At 37.3% G+C, this 19,250-nt stretch overlaps 1 protein-coding gene across 4 annotated transcripts in view; it reads right to left on the bottom strand.

The window, feature by feature from the left end:
- The window catches only part of DENND1B (DENN domain containing 1B), a 169,851-nt gene that overhangs the window by 85,544 nt on the left and 65,057 nt on the right, over nucleotides 1-19,250 (bottom strand). For 3 of the 4 annotated variants that reach the window (XM_076337986.1, XM_076337987.1, XM_076337988.1), the window contains exons 5-7: nucleotides 15,061-15,180; nucleotides 6,551-6,620; nucleotides 4,559-4,639 (exon numbers count right to left, since the gene is read on the bottom strand). In XM_076337986.1, coding sequence (XP_076194101.1) covers nucleotides 4,559-4,639; nucleotides 6,551-6,620; nucleotides 15,061-15,180 — 271 coding nt within the window. Of the gene's footprint in view, nucleotides 1-1,728; nucleotides 1,789-4,558; nucleotides 4,640-6,550; nucleotides 6,621-15,060; nucleotides 15,181-19,250 lie in introns of all 4 variants that reach the window. The other variant, XM_076337985.1, reaches the window with a different exon arrangement.

Here is a 19,250-nt window from a genome sequence, read left to right as displayed (position 1 = left end):
TCTTTTTTTTAAGCAAACAGCCAGTTTTCCAACAGCATTCTTACCACTACTAGACAAAGAATTAAGCAGACCACGACACGAAATGACAAGCTCTGGTTCAACACAGCACACAAACCGAGGAACAAAACGCTGGGCTGCAGTTTTGAAATAACACTGAAATTAAGCCAGCTTTAAATGTTGTCACGAGCCTGAGAGTAGCATTGATTAACTTAAGCATTGATTTAAAAATTGCAACCAAAAAAAAAAAGTTAAAGGATAAAACATAAATTTAGAACAGAAAAGGAAAAATCATTCACGAGAAAATTAATTAGAATAGAAATATTATCACTTGATATACATTCTCTTCTCTTTCCAAACACCTTTGAATCAAAAATGTGCTAACAGAAATGCAAGGTCTGACAGCTTGAGATTCTGCAATCATTTATGAAATACATTAGCAATTTTATGCATCTTAGTTTGAGGCCATCTAGGATGTAAATATAAAATGGATTAAACTAAAAACAGATGTAATTTAGCTTATTCTCATTAATCCAGTCCTTTTAGTAGTTATCAGACATGGATTTAGCTCAGTAATTTTAAGGCATTTTTGCATATTAGTCTAAATCTCAAAGGACAAAAAACCTTAAGTGCATACTAAGTAAATGTGATAATTACTAACTTTTTAGCTTTTATTTGTTTTTAACAGAATTTTGACATTTTTCATAGACTTTCTTTGTGTATTTTAAAATTATAATTAACAACAAAAAGACACAGTTCGTTTTCAAGTCAAACTTGAAAAAGATATACCAAAACATAAAGGAAGTCTGTAAGATATTAAATGCGTCTTGTACTCAAGCAAAAAAAAAATATTAATAATATTAACTCTGTGTAGGAGACTTATTAAACCAGCTTGATACATTTAATAGAAAATTTTCCCCACAAATTAGGTCATTTGGCAATAGTTAAAAATTTAAGAAAAGAAACTTGGCTTAAAAAAGGCATCCCATAAACATCATAACACTTGCATAATAAATATCCCAAGTTATTGTTTTGCATCAACAGAGAAAAAAAGCTAAGATTTTTTCTCTAGCCAAGAACAGGAAAATATTCAGATTAATGGAATGCCTACATTCTTCAGAAGTATAGTGAGAACCGAAAGTGATCTCCTATATGTAATAAGGTCACAGAATATTTATCAAAAGATTTCTGAGTAATTAAGTTAATAACTTAGAGAAGTAATTATTTATAATTAACAAAGTAATAATATTTCACTCATTAAACAGAAAAGGAAGTCAGAACTATGAGAAGCACAGACCCATTACTGCAGTCATTAAGAGTCATAAAGCAGCAAAAATAATGTGGTATGGAGTCCTTGCACATCTTTGTGAACTCCCTTAGGAAGATGTACGACCTTGGAAGAGATACTAAATTAATAGTTGCTGTCCTGTATAAAGTTTTCTCTACCAAGGACGCTAGAAAATGCAAGTTTTGTTCATCAATTTAAGGGTTTGATTTTGGTTGCGGTTTTTACAAAAGGATAATGACGCACACACACATAGCTCTGAAGTTAGATTGATTTAAACAGAATAGGTACATTAATATTGGACTGCGCTCTTAGGCTAAAGACAGCAGCAGAGTTTCCCAAAGGACAGGTATAAATAAGCCTGCAATCAAAAGAGATATCCTATAGCAAGTAATTATTTCTTTAATTACAATAGGCTTTAGATAGTCAGTGCCTTTTAAACTCACCGATACAAGACAAGGCTGTTTTTTCAAAACTTGCTCACTTGCAAAAATCATCTCTTGGTTCTTATGCAAGATGAGAGAAAGATTGAACAATTGACTTTTTAGTTTTCCAACAAAAAGGCCAAAGCTGACTCTAATGCTTGTAATATTCCATGTTTAAAACATTGGCTGAAAATGCTTTATTCATTGTATTCCTCCCCCATTTGAATTCAGACTTCGCTAGCTTTTCAAAAAAAAAAAAAAAAAAAAATCACTTTTGTTAGCCCTCTGTGGGTAAAATAAAAGTGACACAAATTATATTTAAGCTCAGGTTTCATAGAACGAATGATCACCCCTCATAAATTTCAGCTGCAGAATATTTGTTACTGGGACTGATAGGCGAGAGTAGAACTTGGTCCCTAACTGGACCAAGGCATTTTGGTGTCCTCCTGACCAAGGATTACTGGGAAACACCATCTATCCTGATACCGGGCATAATTTATGCATGATTATATACATGCAATCCTAAGTACCGTCGTGGTCTGCCATCTAAAGCCCACTTCAACACCTATGAGCCTTACCCTGCAGCATACCTGAATAAATGGGGGGAGGGATCTTTTTTAGTTCTGCATCATGGAATTTGAACTAGACTCATCCTGGCACAATGAAAAGCCACCTCGTGATGTCATTTCTACAATTATTTTTCAGACTGTAACTTCTTTTTAAGTCTATTACTACTGACGGTTCCAGTCTAGCTTATTTATAATATACGAGGAGCAAGAAAGGAACATCAATATGAAAGACTAGGCACACAAAGTTAAGAGCTGAAAGTGGTCATAAACATTTCCCTGCTCCCTGCAGCACTGAGGATTACAAAAACAGATCCAACAAGCATTCTGACTCAGGCTAACCTATTCCTTCCTGCTCTGCCCCGTCTGAACCCACAATATTTGCTCGACTGTACCTGCAGCCAAGCATTTGGCAAGAGGCCTGCATTTAGGTAATCATTGTTCAGCTAAAAAGGTTACAAAAGTCTTTGATGTAACAAACTACTGGGAACAAAAGACAATTGAGGGAAAAAAAAAAATTCAAAAGTCAGATAATATTGAAATAAAACCAGCAAGCATCAACTTTATTGCAAGCAATTTGTCATCCCAGTGTTGCCAGCTGTATTCACCATAACATCAATTTCCAGGTTATCACAACATTCATTTTGAGGTAGGCAAGTTCTATGCAAGATGAACTGCAACACTGATAGCAACAGGCAGTAACACTTTGCAAGAAATGCAAGGAAAAATATCTTTAAAACTTCTCTATGTCCCTCTGAAACACAGTAGGATTTTTAAAGGACTTTATAAAAGTGTCTTAGGGTTTCCAGATTAGAATTGGTTGTAATACATCAATTATCGATAGCAAAATATTACTTGATATACAGAAGTATTCTTGGCAAAGGTACTATGAACTGAAAAATAACTTGAAAATATTACACTGACAACAGGAAGAAAAAACGTAGCAACAGAAACAATTCCGACTGCAGCCTCAAAAACCAGTACGTTGTTCTGGTGAAAAACAACACACAAGACTGGAAGGACTTCCAAATACAGTGGATTAGCACGGTTCAAAGGGGAAAAATATTAGGCCTCTGTAGCCTAGTGAAAAAAGCATAACAACGAATCTGAAACATGACAAATTAAACTAAAATAAAGGTAGCATTATGTTAAGCAGCAAGGGTGAGTAACTACTGGAACAGAAGTGGTAGACTCTCCATTTCTGTATGCCTTCATAATAGGGCCAGATGCTTTTCTGGAGTCTGTGCTTACTTTACTCGAAGTATTGGGCTCAATTCTAAAGTGAGTGAGTTAAAAGTAACAGGAAATGACACAAATAAGGTCAAAATAAATAATCTAATGATCTTTCAGTATGCGCGTAAGGGAAGCCTTTACAAAACCACTTCTTTCTGTGCCCTGCAAACTGTGCTAGTTCAATCAAGAAACAGTTATTTGCACACAGTCACTTATGCGTGCAGTAGTTGTACAGATGCTGTGAACACGAACAATGTCTCGGAGACAGCAGAGGCTCTGTATTGGCTTTACATTTCATGCAGGCTCTACAAATGTATTTAAACATGTGTCCATACGCTGTTTCTGTTAAAAACTTCAGGAACCGTAACAGTGACAGGCTCACTTTTTGATGTTTCTGCGGCAACAGCACCTTGCCATACTATCACTGCCCAGTCCCACATCACGGAAAGTCAGACCACAAAAGCAAGGCAGGCATGAACACGTTCTTCCACCTAGATGTGCTGAAAGGTTCATGTAATGCAATACACTTCTCCTACCATCTTTCCTACAGCATTTTTGCATGATCAAGCAAAACTAGGAAAAAGGGGAAGGAAGACGGGAAAGAAGCCACCTTACACAGATTTTTGTCCAATCCTGCAAGTCTACCTACTCAGACATAAGAGGCAATAAAACAGAGTTAGTGTCTCCCGATTCACAGCAGGAGAAACCAAAATTATCTACACAAAACAGCTGGAAGCACAAAAAAGTAGTTCTAGCACTTCCAGCTCCCCCTGCAGTTTACTTTCTTATCCACAGAGGAAAATTCAAATTTCTGCTTCTTTATGACTGTGACTTTAAGCGAACAACATGAGACAAAGACAAACTCTATTCTGCACGGGGGGGGGCCAAGAAAAAGGTTGTCCAAGCCAGTTAATGATGGGAAGCAACATAAGTTTACTCTTTACCAAGGGTTGTGGGTTTTTTTTGTTTCAGCCTTACCTACTATTTTATAGTCAGTAATAGGAGTACAAGTTAAACAGAGAAGGAGTAGGAGTTAAACAGAAAATACTTACCACACTTAAACTGACTAAAGCGTTCGCCTTTGGCACAGGATGGCTATACAATGATTTCAACAAATCATTTGAGTCATTTTCCTATAGGGAATGTTTTTAAAAGGTAGTTAGTTATTGTATAAAAACTGACTAATTACCATTTACTACACATCAAACTATATATTGACAAAGATATATATGTATATTTAATGAGAAAGACAATTGCAATTCGCAGTGAAGTATTTAAATATTAAGTATAAAATTCAGGCCAACTTTGTATCTCAGAAAATGATTGTATCTGCAAATTAACTCAATCTCTTACGTATTTCCCCATACACTCCTTAAATGAATCGCATTATTTGCAACTGAAAATAGTGTTAACATGTCTAGCTGGTCTGTGCATCTTGGACATCATCTTCCTAAAACGGTTAGCCATGATATTTGTCTATTCAAAGTTTTACTAAATATGCAGCCACATAGCTATATTGTATGCTTTAAAAATGATTCATCAAAGCACATAAAAAAGTTAATAAGGTTTACTAAAAAGTACATGCAGCTACTGGGTTTAACTAGGATCCCCCACCTTGATCTCTAAAAGATACATTTAGTTGGGAAAGAGATGAGGACGGAGGTTTTGTTTGTTTAGGGTTTTCATTCAGTTTAGGGGTTTTATTCAAGGAAATTAAATTCTTTTTGTTGTCAAAGTAAAACCAAAAATATCAGTGTCAAGCCAGGGCCAGCTTTTAAACATATTGTTTGAGTTTGCAGGAAGCTTCCACCTCTCCCTGCAAGAATGATGATGTTACTGGATCTCGTACTGGTAAACAAGATTTTGGGTCTAGCTCTTGGTCAGACAAACAGTGCCTGGGCCAGGAGGGAGCAATGTCCTCTAACAGCCTCCTCAGCAACAGATATGGCACTAGGCAATACAAAAAAAATACTTCCGTGCACTGCTAAAACTTTCTGACCCATCAAAACAGTTTTCTCAGCATATAGGACAACAAACTGATAACCCAGCAACTTAAATTGGTTGCAGTAATAGCTGCAATGCCAGAACCAGTGGTCAAGAAACAAAGGAGAAGACAATCCCTACCCCTTCTGTCAAATACAACCTTAATAACAATTTTTACTGTTACAGTGAAATCCGGCCCAAAACCAAAGTCTCATTGTACCATTCATAAGACTTAAATGTATTCCACACTTCATTTAAACACAGCTAACACCAAACTTTCCTACTGCATTTTCTTCTTACATAAAATATCATCATTCTCCATAGTCCATTTACTATAATGCACAATAATTGCTTATTCTATAGTTCATATATTCTTGAAATGTCAGCTTTTCCAGTCTACAGCATATGGCTGACTATTGATGCTTTTTTTTTTAATTACAATCTAGTACACTAATATAGTTAAAGCAGAAAGGTATAGCTTTAATGTTCTCAGTAAAGACAGATGCCAGCATTTCCTTTCCTGCGTAATCCTGGAATATGTCTAATTGCTCATGAATATGCAAACTAAACTACCATGATTCTTCACCAAATGCTGCAAGTAATTTTGTCTCGCTAGTTGAGATGACAGAATTACGAGAGGTAGTTTTTAGTTAATATGAAGGGTGAAACAGTACATCATATTTTATGCAGTTCTGAAAAAAAGTGTTTGTAACTGATAATCAGATAGTTCCAGAGATCTACAGTTTACAATCAATACATCATACAGATCTCCAGTGATGTGACACTTTACTCACACTTCACCCAGGACTTGTTTATGCTAAGATTGACACTTTATAAAGGTATGTTCTCAGCAGCTTTTTAAGATTAATGTGGGATTCAAGTGACAGTGGCAGCTGTATGTGCAGATTCTTTGAATTTCAGTATGATGAATGCAAACGCTTCTAAATTCTACTAAAATTTTGAACTTTTAAACAGTATAGAATCACTTTACAGCACTTCAAATGGTGACTACTATTTCAAGGAAAATAATTTACACAAAGAAATAGAATATCTAAAATTACCTGTTCTTTAGCCAAATAATCTGCCAGGGTATTTAGGAGCTTGTAGTATACCTCAAACCATGGTAGGTAACTAAAACAGGAGGGGGAAAAGCATTTTAATAAAAGATTAGTGTATTTTTTCCAGTGCTTATAAAATACTACTATGATTAATCTGACTTGCACATTTTTATATTGTTTCTACATATAAATAAAATGCATAAAAAACTTCTCCCCACAAATTTGATGGCACATCACTGATAGATAGTAGCAAAGCTACGTTTCTTTATGCTGGACACCTGCTTGAAGTGCCATTAAGCATAGATTAGCTCATAATACTTTCACTTCTCATTATTTTAAAGGCACCAAAAAAAACATTTTAAGCGTTGCCAAATCATATTCCCATTATCTTTAATTGTTGTGGCTTTCAGTAGTTATGTTATTTGCAATTTTGAAATTCTATGTCCTGTTGTACCTGGTGGACTGCCAGAACTGCTACTTCCCTGGAAAATGAAAAACAGTTTTACCCGGGCAGACCAGGTACCCCGTATTTGACAAGCGGTACAATGCTATGTAGTAGTATAGATGTCACATCATATGTAAGAATACTGGTCCCCCTAATAAAGTCATTTCTATAGACAGAATTAACTTCTAAAAATGAGAGCATTCACCAATATTGTAAACACACAGCACATTAATACGTGAATACTTAACAGACTTTTAACACAAGTCTGCAGCCCATATGCGTGCAATACTCTCAGTGAGTTAAACAGAATCCAAAATAAATAAGACATAACTGAAGAGAATGAGAAAAGAAACTCAAACACAGTGGCACCAGTTCCATTTTTTTGTCCTCTACAGAACAGTTACCTTTAACAGTGACATCATCAGTGACCGCATGCTACACAAGTTTCCATAATCACTATTTAAGGCTATGATACAGATGTAGTAAGTCTGGTAAACTAAATAGTACCAGTGTAAATTACCCCTTATTTACCCATTACACACCTTCTCATGTCTGTTAGAATTTTATCACAAAGAACATTACTAAAATGGTAATAGTATGGTTAATATTTGTCATTTGAGATTAGAAGAGGGGCTGGGAAGGAAATAAAGCCTGAAATGCTTTTACTGTATTTCACACCCATATGTAACAATACTACACACTTCGTTACTCAGTGCAGTGTAAATCCACGGACAAACTTCCAATGCATTTCTTAAAAGCTTCAGTGTGTGCTGCAGACAGTTTATATTTCAGGAAACATGCTAACTGCAACTGAAAAAGCCTAGGATGCAGCACCTAAATGTCTTCCCTGATAGGAAAAGGAAAGCTGTTAGGGGAAACCCTGGCTGGTAGAGAAGCCAAGTCTACGTTTGTGCAGCGAGTCCGGTGAAGTGTTATGTTTTCTTTGTAACACCTCTGCTCTCAGTACGCAGCCGGCAAGGCTTTAGGAACAGGCCCCAGTTCTAGGGCAAAGAAAGAGAACGGCAGAAATCTGAGCATAGTTACAGTTATGCATTTTCTAGCAATCTTACTTTGCTATCCTTATAAATGCTTAACTGCTGGTTCTTAAAAAAAAAAAAACCCACACAAAAAAAATCATGAATTTACTCTTGCCAAGCCAGAGGGACACAGGGGCAATGATTTCTTTTAGAGCCACTGTATTAATGTCTTTATCACACTTTACCATACACTGTACTGGCTATTAATCAAAACTACCTCAACCTCTTAATGCTCACAGACATTTTTAATGCTTGGTATTGTTGACAGTAGTTAAGGTGTGACATTATTGCATTTGCTTTTCAATATATTCTTATATAATCATAAAATTGACTTCACTGCACCTGTGTAAGGCCACTCACTGCTTACAGGCACGAACGCTGCACGCCCCTGTAAAACACCCATCATAACAGCATCTAAAACATCTGATCTTTGAGTTTTCTTCCACCTAGGACTCCTGTTCTGTTATCTTCTGAAATCATGTTAACCTGGTTTTACGTGTCACTGAAACGCAGCGTAGATAGGCAAACAAAATTGTTCACCACAGCGTTCAGAGTACCTGCAAATGTCAGAGCTATTGAACAGTTTCACCAGCCTAGAATTACAGCAGGGACTGGAAGACTGTTCTAGCGTTTTGTCCAAGTCAAGGTACAAGGCAGGTATAAATCACAAAGTATTTTTATAACACTGGACACAGAAATGGGTTAGATTATCTAAAAGCTTTCCAGCCTTTTGCTATCACCTCTGCATTAGCAATGTACATCACTCCAGCATATTTTGCTGTAGAATACTCTAAAATCTTATCTGATCATTCATTCTTCATAATGAACATTTATGAACAGCATTCTATAAAAATAAATGCTACTTCAATAAAATATTAACCATATTTCTTTCTTGTAACTGTGATCTCAACTCCCTCTTACTGTGAAAAGAAAAATTAAATGCAATTTTTAAGTCTATGCATAAAAAGGTCAAATTCATTATTTGAAATTAATGAACCCTAGCAGAAAGCCAAGGGAGATTTTTCTTTCATACGGCAAGGCATGCTGACCAGAGTACTCGTACAAGAATTTCTTCCCTTAGCAAAATCAGGTTGATGATACACTTTCATGTCTTCATGTAACAAAACCGCAAAGAAAAACACTGTAAAAACAGATTACTTGAACATAGTTTAAAAACGCCAGTTTCCTTTCTGAGCTGAAAGACTGAAAAAAGAATTGCTTTAAGCCTTATAACCACAGGCACGAGGTTAATGCAATTTCAACATGCCTCTTAAACCTGAAAAATCAAGGAAATCAAACCAAGTACTCCATCACATTATACAGCATGAAACCAAAGGCCACCAAGACCTGTCCTCTGTTTCTTCTCCACACAATTTTCAGTTCTTCAAAAGCACGGTTTAATTGCAAAAGTTTTTGTCAATATTTTTAATTATACTGTTCTTACCGCAACAAAATATTACAAAGATCTATTGGAAAGCAAAAAAGTTCCCTTTATGTTTTTCTTTTATGTATTTGCTAATTGCTATTAATTCAGTATAATAAAGAATTGTTACATTTGTTGTCTTTCTAAACAATAAACAGTGCATTTGTGTGTGTGCATATACAATGCATCTCTGCATTCAAAAGTTAACATAAACAGAGGCTGTGTCTGTTCATAATAAAGACAGCTATCGGGTGGTATTTTAGATTCTCAATTCGAAGAGCAAGTATAAGCTCTCTTTATTTTGTAACATCCTCAAGGCTGTCAAGCAACATTTTTGTCCTCTTATATCACAGGCTGATTTTGCAAGCACATGTGTTAATAATCCTATTAATTTATTTGGACTACTCTAGTAAACAGATTTATTCATAGATGAACATTCCCATGATACAGGCTTTACATGTTTATCCAGTACATCATGTCGGATAAATCACTGTATACAGCACTTGTGTGCATGATAGCTAAAAACCAGAAGCATTACAGGTAAAAGAATCTCCTTAGCTTGTCCTGTTAGCAAATCTTGCACAATTATTTAATCTTTGCTTAGCACAGAAGAACTAGTCTTACGTACAGAAAAGTCATCCAGCACACAAATGTCCATCGACATCTGTTAAGTTGGGTAACAATTTTTTTCAAGTCAGTAAAGAAATGCACTGACTGCAAAAAATAGTTTTGAAATGGCTGAATTTAACAGAAGAGAACTCTAATATACTACTCCTAACTCAAGACTGTCACACTAATACGTACCTTAACAACAGATAAAATCAAAATTAAAGTCCATTACTAGAAAGACCTTACCATCATACTTGTATTCATAAAATTATTTATGAGCAGTGCATTTCATAATTAATTAGCTGTCTTACGAAAACGTCAAAACATTATCAATGAAGCCCCTTCACAGTAGATAAAACAGAGGAAAAACAGGGCTTTAATTTTCAATTTTAATGTATTTAGAAGCCTAAACTTCAAATAAAAATAATTTAGGTTCTTAAACTATGAAACCATTATTGGTTTCTTGTTTGTTTTTCTTTAATTGTACAGATTGTCTTTGCATTCCTCATGTTACAACCAGTAACTCTTCGAGAAACAAACGTACAAGACAAACATACAACAACCTCCAACAACATAAAACAGTTTCTCTAAAGTTGCCACAAAACATTTTTCCTATAATAAAGGAAAACATCAAACCATACGCAATATTGTTTTAATAGTTATGTATTCCCTGGTTGAGAACACAGTGGTCTTTATTTAAAAGTACAGCCACTGCCTGTCACAAAAGCAAGAGCCCAAGATATTTCATGGTTAATTAAAAACGTACTTAGCATTTTCTTTTAATCCAAATGAGCCACAAGGCAGGAGCTCAGACTTTTATACAAAGTCACGCATAACCCTTGTTGCCATAAGTAGACTTCCACCTCACTGGTGCTTCTACTATAGCTCTGATAAAACTTTTACATTCATGAGTCAAAGGTTAAATAAAGGAGAGGAAATGTTTTCTGTCAAATAGTCAGGTAACCACTAACAGTCCTGAACTATCAGCAGGAATCTAACTTCTAGTAATCAAATAAAACTAAGGAAACTGCCTTTCCGTAGCTAAATGTCTAATGTCTAGGGGCTACTTTTCTGTCTGGAAAATTGACACAAAATGTGTAAAATTGAAACATTCTGCTTCTAAGGGATTTGCCTAAAGGAAGAGCGAGAAAGCTTCAAGCGTGGTCTGAACTGAAGAACTACAAAGGCTTACCACATAAACCTGTCTTCCTTATTAGAGCATTTCATTTGGAAATGTAGGTGACAATTTTACAGTCATAAAATTAATGAAATCTAAGACTGAGCATTTTAATGATGCATTTTGTGTTCCTCTGGATACATAAGGTCACCCTCAGAGTCTATCAACAGTTTCAAGATTTTTAACAAAACAAATTTCAGTCAAATTATTTGCACTTTGTACTAAAACCGTCCAGGCAATTCAAAAACAATTTCATGTAAAATTTCATAGTATTATTCCTACTGCAAACAGCAATGATATTTAGAAACAATACCCGGAAGAATTAAGTCTCCTTCTATTATTCAAAAGTGAACACTGAAGTTTCTACTGTGCCACTTCAAATCTCAACTGGCAAAATTATTATTTAAATTAAAATATAAAAAGTAAAACTAGAAGAAAAGATCCAGTATAGTATGAGAGGACAACAAGGTATATTACAATATTCCTACTGTGGTACCCCTCGTTCTTATGGGGCTGCATTAGCTCAACAGTTTGTGGAGAGGGAGGAGGCGACACAGCAGGATTCACACCGAGAGCTTCACAAAGCAGCCATGTTTGGTTTTTTTCTTTAAACTGCAAAACTTGAAAGGAATCACACAAAACTTCTGGAGAACAGTCCAAGATTTATTTTCTCATCTTACTATGGTTTTGCACTTACTTGCACTTTGAATTTGGCAACTGCAATCAAGCTCTGCACGATCGTTTTAGACAATACGGTATCACAATCAAGTTCTTTAAACAAAAATGCCTGAGATAGCTACCTTGGGGGATTTTTATTTCACTGTATAAACATACAGAGAACTTTAACAAAACATTCTGATTTGAGAGAAAATTCTGTTTACACAATTAATATACATGTGTACATAAAACATTAAAAAAACCCATAAAACTTATAGAAGAATTTTATATGTACAAGTATATTTTCTGTTTCAAACTATCCAGTTTAAAGCAGGACCATGTGGCTGCAAATTCAGAGATGATTTCCTTTAATTAGTGTTTCAGATAAAGAATTAATTATAGAGAGAAGTCCCATAAACTACAAGACTTTAATCTTAGAAGCAGCTTTAGGTTGTTGGTGTAAAACCTGAGGACAAGCAGCCTTTTCTTCAGTTTTCAGTTAAGAATCCCGTTCAGCAGTCCAAATCCTATCTCTTTAGCTGCCCTGGCATAGGTTAACACATGGCCTGGTACCTTCCACAAAAGACACTCACAAGAGAAAAGTTGTGTCCTGTTCCCACTCGTCAGCCTACCCAAATTTCTATCGTACTTCCTTCTCATCACTTTGACTAGCTTTTTCCTGCTGCTCTTTTCAGAGATTCTTACTTAGATTTTAGTTATTTATGACCACTTCATTTAGTTAATTTTTCTGTATTTGACTATCTCTAGTTGTCTTTGTCAAAGCCCCAGTCAGCAATCTTAATAGATTCCTCTTGTTTGAGGCAATATACATGTATGTGCATATGTAGATGTGTGGTTACACATGGTATTTATGTACACCTGCATTTGTGTGTCTGTATAAAAATCTATGACTATTGTGTACATATCTGTGACAGACAAGTAGTTTGAATTGCTTGTACATCAGAGTCATTATGTGTATATACACACAGTCAATAGAAATTTATGCTATTTTGATATATGGAAAAGAGCGAGTGTGAACATGCATACACACTCTTTATATATAAACACAGCATTCTTTTGTTAAATTTCTTTGATTTTGGTTAATTTAAGATCAACAAGCATGTACAAGGGAAAGCCAGCTAAAATGCCAAAAGAGATCTTCTAGTGAGTCTTCTTTCACTCGGTCACTTCTAATGAATCTTGGATTCAGAGCAGAAACCCAGACTGGATACCAAAATGCATCGGATGGAAATACTGATGTATTCTTTCTGTCTGAGCTAAACACAACAAACACACAAATTGGAGAGAAACGGACTACCAAGCTAGAAGTACAACGCTATGAAGCTAGTGCTGTTACGCATTCAGCTATGCATTGTAAATTCAAAATTGTCACAGTAAAAGCAATAAAGGCAATGCTTTGATTATGGTTTGGTGAAAAATTGTAGCTTGCCACTTTTCATTTTCCTAGTTATTTCTACCAAGTAACAGACCGTTGACTAATCTTTAGCTGATGTGTGTCTGTGGGGAAATGTTAAAAGAAATAGCCAAGTTTACACCAGCTGAGAATTTGCGTCCTTTGCTTTGCAACACTACAAACAGTATTTAAGTGTGCGTACTTGAGCGTGCGTAACTGATTAAGCATTTGTTGTTATAGCATTAGAAGTCAGCCAGACAATGTCAGGAGTACAAGTAAAAAGTTTTGTTTCTAGCTTGATGAGGGAAGAAAAGGATAACTCAGAGAAAAGAGCTAAAAGCATACACACACATTCTCTCTCTGGGACTTAACAAGATATATCAACAAAAGGTATCACAGAGAAAAGGGTTAAGTATTATACACTCCAAAATCCTAAGAATTAAATCTTTCTGAAGTATTATTAAAGAAGTATTGCCAGGATCACAGAAAGTCAATTAATTTCCAGAATAAAATCTTTCCTTTTGCTATTTTCATTATATGGTAGTAGTAATTATTTTTTGCAATATTTATAGCAAACACTTATTTTTAAATTACTTGCCCAAAAACGTCCAGTGTACCGGCTCTCAACATTAGTTTGGAATCTGTTTAAAAGCTCACAAAAGTCTTGATGTGATATTTCCAATAATTTTAAGCACTACCATACAAGTTTCTAAATTGTCTGGTCTTTTTTTCCCCTCCGCATGTTCTTTTACTGATATTCTTTTACAAGTCGATGTTGGGTTTGTCTCCCTAACTCATGTGGTCTATCCTAATGACACCTTCCATGACTGCCCGACTTCCATGTTGTCCAAGTACCTGATATTCTGCTTTTCTCCATAAGCTTCCTAGCTTGCTCTCCAGAATTCTCCAAGTTGCCCCTCCGCTGCCTGAGGGTTTGGCTCTTTGGCAGCACATGGCTCCTCTTTCACCTTGTGTTTGGGGACTCTCACTTTGAAGGCAATTATACTTCAATCTTGTTCTTCTCATGTGCTGCCGAACTGGATGTTCCCATTTCCTCTACGGACATTACAGGCTGCTAGGCTCTTAACTGAAGTGGCAAATTTGCCTTTTAATTAAAGCACTCTGCCTTTTAATTAATTTAATTAAAAGGGTTTTAGAACAGCTAAACAATTGTTTTTTTCATTACAAAAACAATTATCTTACAGGAGAAGAAAGAAGAAGCGGAGAGAGAAACAAAGTATTTCACTGGGGTCAATTTCTCCACCATCAATATCTCTTCTGCAACAAAGCAGCATGCTCTTTATTGAGAATTATCTGGCTCTGGTGTTTCTTATATCAGATACAGTCTGGCCAAAGAACATGGAAGACACCCCCAAAAATCATGTTTCCAAGGACGGGAATACAGAAATGTGCACTTTATTGTTAAATTGACTGGATACTTGTCAAAGATCTCATTAGAAAGTAAAAATATCCACATAACATTCAAAGCCTCTAAAGCTGCAGTGTATCGTTCTCTGCTTTTAAGCAGAGATTTCATGTTATTTAAATAGAATTAGTTAGCCTCGCACAGGAATACCATCACATGGGGCTTGGGACCACTTCTCATGTGAAATCAACGGTAACACTGTTGTAGAGAAATGATACCCTGACAGAGGAGGATAACACATTATCAGAGGATTTGCAAAAGATAATTTTTTCTTGTATTTTTCTTATATTCAGTCCTTGACTCAATTTTTCTTATTCCGACTTACCTTAGAATACAGAGGCAGACCTTGCCTCCTGACGTCAAACGGCAAAATCCAAACCTTTGCTTACTTTCAATGTCGGTGAGCACGAAGGTAAAATGCTGTCCTACTTGGTTTTGGGACACCCTGAAAAATCAGATACAGAGCATAAAACCACCGAATCACATAAAAGATGAGCGTTGAAGTCATTGGCCTCAAGCATTTTCATGCTCAAGCCTCACTATCCTTCTCTCCCTTCCCACCCTCCAGGCTGCCTCCCGCACCCCGCTCCCTCCCCCCGGCACAGAAGAGCCCGGGTCCTTCCTTCAGCCGTGCCTCCGGCTGCCGCCCCGGCCCCCTGCTCTGGCTGACGTGCTCCACGGGATCTGGCCCCCAGCCTGAATGGACGGGGCGTTTCATAAGGTCTTTCCCTAAGTAAGGCCTAAGCAGAGCCAGTACAAGCCTGCCAAGGCTTGTTGGCTTCAAGCACACCTCAACAGTGGAAAATGGCAACCAAAACAAAGCTTTAAAATGCTACAAATAATTTATTAAATGTCATAATACAGGCCTGGCTTAAGACAGCCATCAGAAAACTAGATTGCCTTTTTCACCCCCCCACCCCCCCTTCAGAATAGCTTCATTGGTTAAGCCCGTAGTCTTCCCGCGCACCCACACACACCTTCCTCCCTTTTTTGCACTACACGTTGCCCAACAAACAACTTTTTGCTAAGTTCATTTTCCAGTACAAACTTGTTCGGTTCTGGAAATGCAGAACCCAGAAAATAATCAAGAACAAACAGCACGACAGCTAAAATAATAAGTAATAATATCTTCAAAACTGTATCAGAACATGTACCCACTTGAGACAGAATACGTTTACACAAAATTTCCCTGCCTGATGTTCCAACTCCTCTCATCCCCAGACTCTGCTCAGCCAGCGTTCCCTCAGCAGTGCAGGCTAATCCGTTTTGCTCTCGGTTTCTACCTCCCCTCCAGTGTCACCTCTGACTCATACTCATCTCCAGGTCCCAGTCCCAATCTCCATTCCTGCCCCCCCCACTCTCTGCTTGACAGTATGAACCTTTTCCCAATATCTTTTTAAGAAGAAATGGCATCTTCACTGCCATGACGTCTCTCTTATCTCCTTTGCGCTCTCAAGCCAGGCGCCTCTCTCTCTCATGCAATTTGTCAGCTTCAGACAAGAGTATCACTGGGAGCATGGGACAGACCCGCTTTTCAATGTGGCCAAACTGCAGTGATCTTCATAGAAATGGCAAAATATAATCAATGTAAGCATTTTAGAACACCAATAAACTGTATCTGAAGTTCACTCACAGAAACACATGTTGAACTTTTCCAAAATCTCCCAAAGAGAATCAGTTTTAGGTAGACTTGGCATTTTCAGCCAGGAGAGGTAATGCGTGGCATAGAATGAATCATAGAATGGTTTGGGTTGGAAGGGACCTTTAAAGAGTTAATTAAAACCAAATGAAAACATAGTTATGATGGGGAGTGCATGGAGGTTTGAAAATGTAAAATGTAGCAGTTCTGCCTGTAATTCTATTGTCCTCTGTTCTTTTCCCATTCTTACGTGATCTTCTACAGCAGAATACCTAAGCACCTGCTAGTAAGTGCCGTGATTAACGTGTCATGTGTGGTTCATTCTTAGATGCCCAGCTGAAAACGAATTCCCGCAGAAGCTGAGAACCATCAAACATCTCGCAATCTTCCAGTCTAAGAGCACAAAATATTTTTTTAATTTATCCCCTGCAATATGGGTTGGGGTTTTTTGTTGTGGTTTTTTCTTAAATCTCCACCAAAATAAAATATAAAAATTTTCCCCTAGGAAAGAAGAAAGTAGAAGATGATCAAAGGACGAGAGAAGTTACACGGGACACACGCACATTACACTGCTTAACACATGCATGACAAAACCGTACAGATTATTTAAGTGAGAACCACTACCCAGACTGTAGACTCTCCCACTCATTTCAGTTTGGTCTAGTCCCTCGTGACCGTCCAGTGACTAGGCTGAAACAAAAGCCTGTGCTGAGCATATATGACATTACAAGATACCTCTAGTCCAATATAATCACTGGAAACCCATGATAATTAGCGGACATTTTTTAGTTAGGTAACTAAACTCAAATCATTAAGACAAGCATTTTCCTCCCCTGTCTTCGATAGACTGGAACAACCTAGTGTGCTCCTCAAACACAGTAAACGCTCAGCGGCTCACTCAGTCCATTTTTCAGGTTCTGCGTAGCTAGCATGCTGCCTGCATCTTATGCCTGATACAACAGAGAGCCGTCAATAACAATGCGTTATTACTCCCCTGCCAATGATGCAATTTTCTGTTTCACATCTTTGCATTTTCCTCTTCATTCCTGAGAGCAGATCGCCACTGAAACCTGCAGTATGGTTTCAGTACCCCTGTGCACGCTGCGGCCAGAGGCTTACACAGCAATTCAGCAGTAGCTGGTCAGTCGGAAGCACTAGTAACGCACCATGCACAGCGACCGCGGCTGCCACCTCCTCCCACCCGCTCTCTGCTCTGCTGTGTCTCACCATCAGACTCGGAGCTTTCTGCAGCCGCAACTGACTTTTTCTTACACTGCAAAACACCTGGCACGGTTAGGCAGGGGTCTCTGTGCACCATCTTAACCCAAAGCGATCATTAATAATTCACAAAAAGCAACTGTTAATAGATGCCCGTCTATGCAGGTGTTGCTTTTAATGAACTGTGTACATGTATGTCAGGCAAATGACTATTCCATTACTGCTTGAAAACAATTCCTTAGCCCAAAAAACTCACATCAGTAAGGATCTCTTGCTTCCAGTTATTTGCCTCCTCCCTTCCCAAAACCTGAAGACGACATGTGAAAATAACCAGTATTGCAATTAAAATAAAAATGTCACTACACAAGACCACTTTAAAAATGAGATTTAAATTCTGATATTCTCTATTAAAAATAGCCCAGCCAAGTTACGACAGTTCGGCGGGAGGCAATTCGAGTGCCATCTCACCACCTCCAACTCAACGTCTTCCCTTTGCTTCTTTAAGAGAGAGAACTTCATGTTTCAACAGTCAGTGTAACAGTGGCCCAGCTTGAAAACTGCTTCCCACAGAGTTTAGAAGGAGATGTAAGCACCACGTTACAGATTTTCGAACTGAGAAAAACTCCAAGGCTAAAACTGAATCTCCACAAAGACCCAGAAGTTTGCATTTGGTCCCATTTGCTTCAAAGGAACAGCTAACAGAAGCCAGTGACCATCCATCTGGACCACGTTTTCTGATCAGAGTTTAAAATACTGAATTAATTCTGGGTTTCTAATTTGAAAACTCCACTTAAGATCTGGGGGGCAGCAAGGATGCCTGGTTTTCTACTCCTCTTCAGCAGAATTAAAACTGACTATATGTAAGCCTTACAGAAACAAACAAACGATGATGGGGGATTTCTGTATATCGATAGATAACCACAGTGTATAAACCAGACACATAAAACACTCAAAAAGTGCTAGCACTACAGTTTTAACATACATATTGCATGCACCATCACGTGGACAAATGTTGGCTATGTGACTTGGGGCTCATGCCTCTCTGTTTCACTGCGGCACACTCAGGTTGTTCAGAAGTCAAGTCTCACCTTCAGAGGCAGGTAGCAGCTCCTGGCACTGCTACTGAACCACAGCAGTGATGCTTCCCAAGTTTTCCTCAACATGAAAATCAACGCAATTATTACGTACCAGAATTCCCTACACAAAATGTTATCTAGACTATCTACCGGAGCGCAGGATCAACTGGCTGAGCTTCAAAAACTTTCTGCAAAACGCTGATCTGGTCGGCTATTTGAAGAGAGCGTGATCTACCCACTTGTGCGGGGAGAGCAGGCACAAATCGTTCCCAATCATCGCTGACGTCGTCCTCACTCATTCCTCTGCCTTGCTTTCAACTTACTTTCAACTCCTGCCCTGCATGCTTACATTTAATCTTAGTTTAACAATAATAAATCACTACTAGCAAAGAATGTGTGTAAATACTTATTAACCCTCTGCAGACTACAATGGGCCCTTTCAAGGTTATTACAGTTCACTATAGGAATAAAAGTAGTTTTTAAAATTTTCTAAGTACATATCTACACAATGCAGAAAAGGCTCTTTGGTACCCAAGGAGTAGGTAAAGAGTCATTTTAAAGATTTTTGTTTATACTACAGCT

Source organism: Aptenodytes patagonicus, chromosome 5 (assembly GCF_965638725.1).
Source record: "Aptenodytes patagonicus chromosome 5, bAptPat1.pri.cur, whole genome shotgun sequence".
Classification (NCBI taxonomy): domain Eukaryota; kingdom Metazoa; phylum Chordata; class Aves; order Sphenisciformes; family Spheniscidae; genus Aptenodytes; species Aptenodytes patagonicus.
Note: the sequence above shows the minus strand (reverse complement) of the source record. Positions and strands in the feature narration are given on the sequence as shown.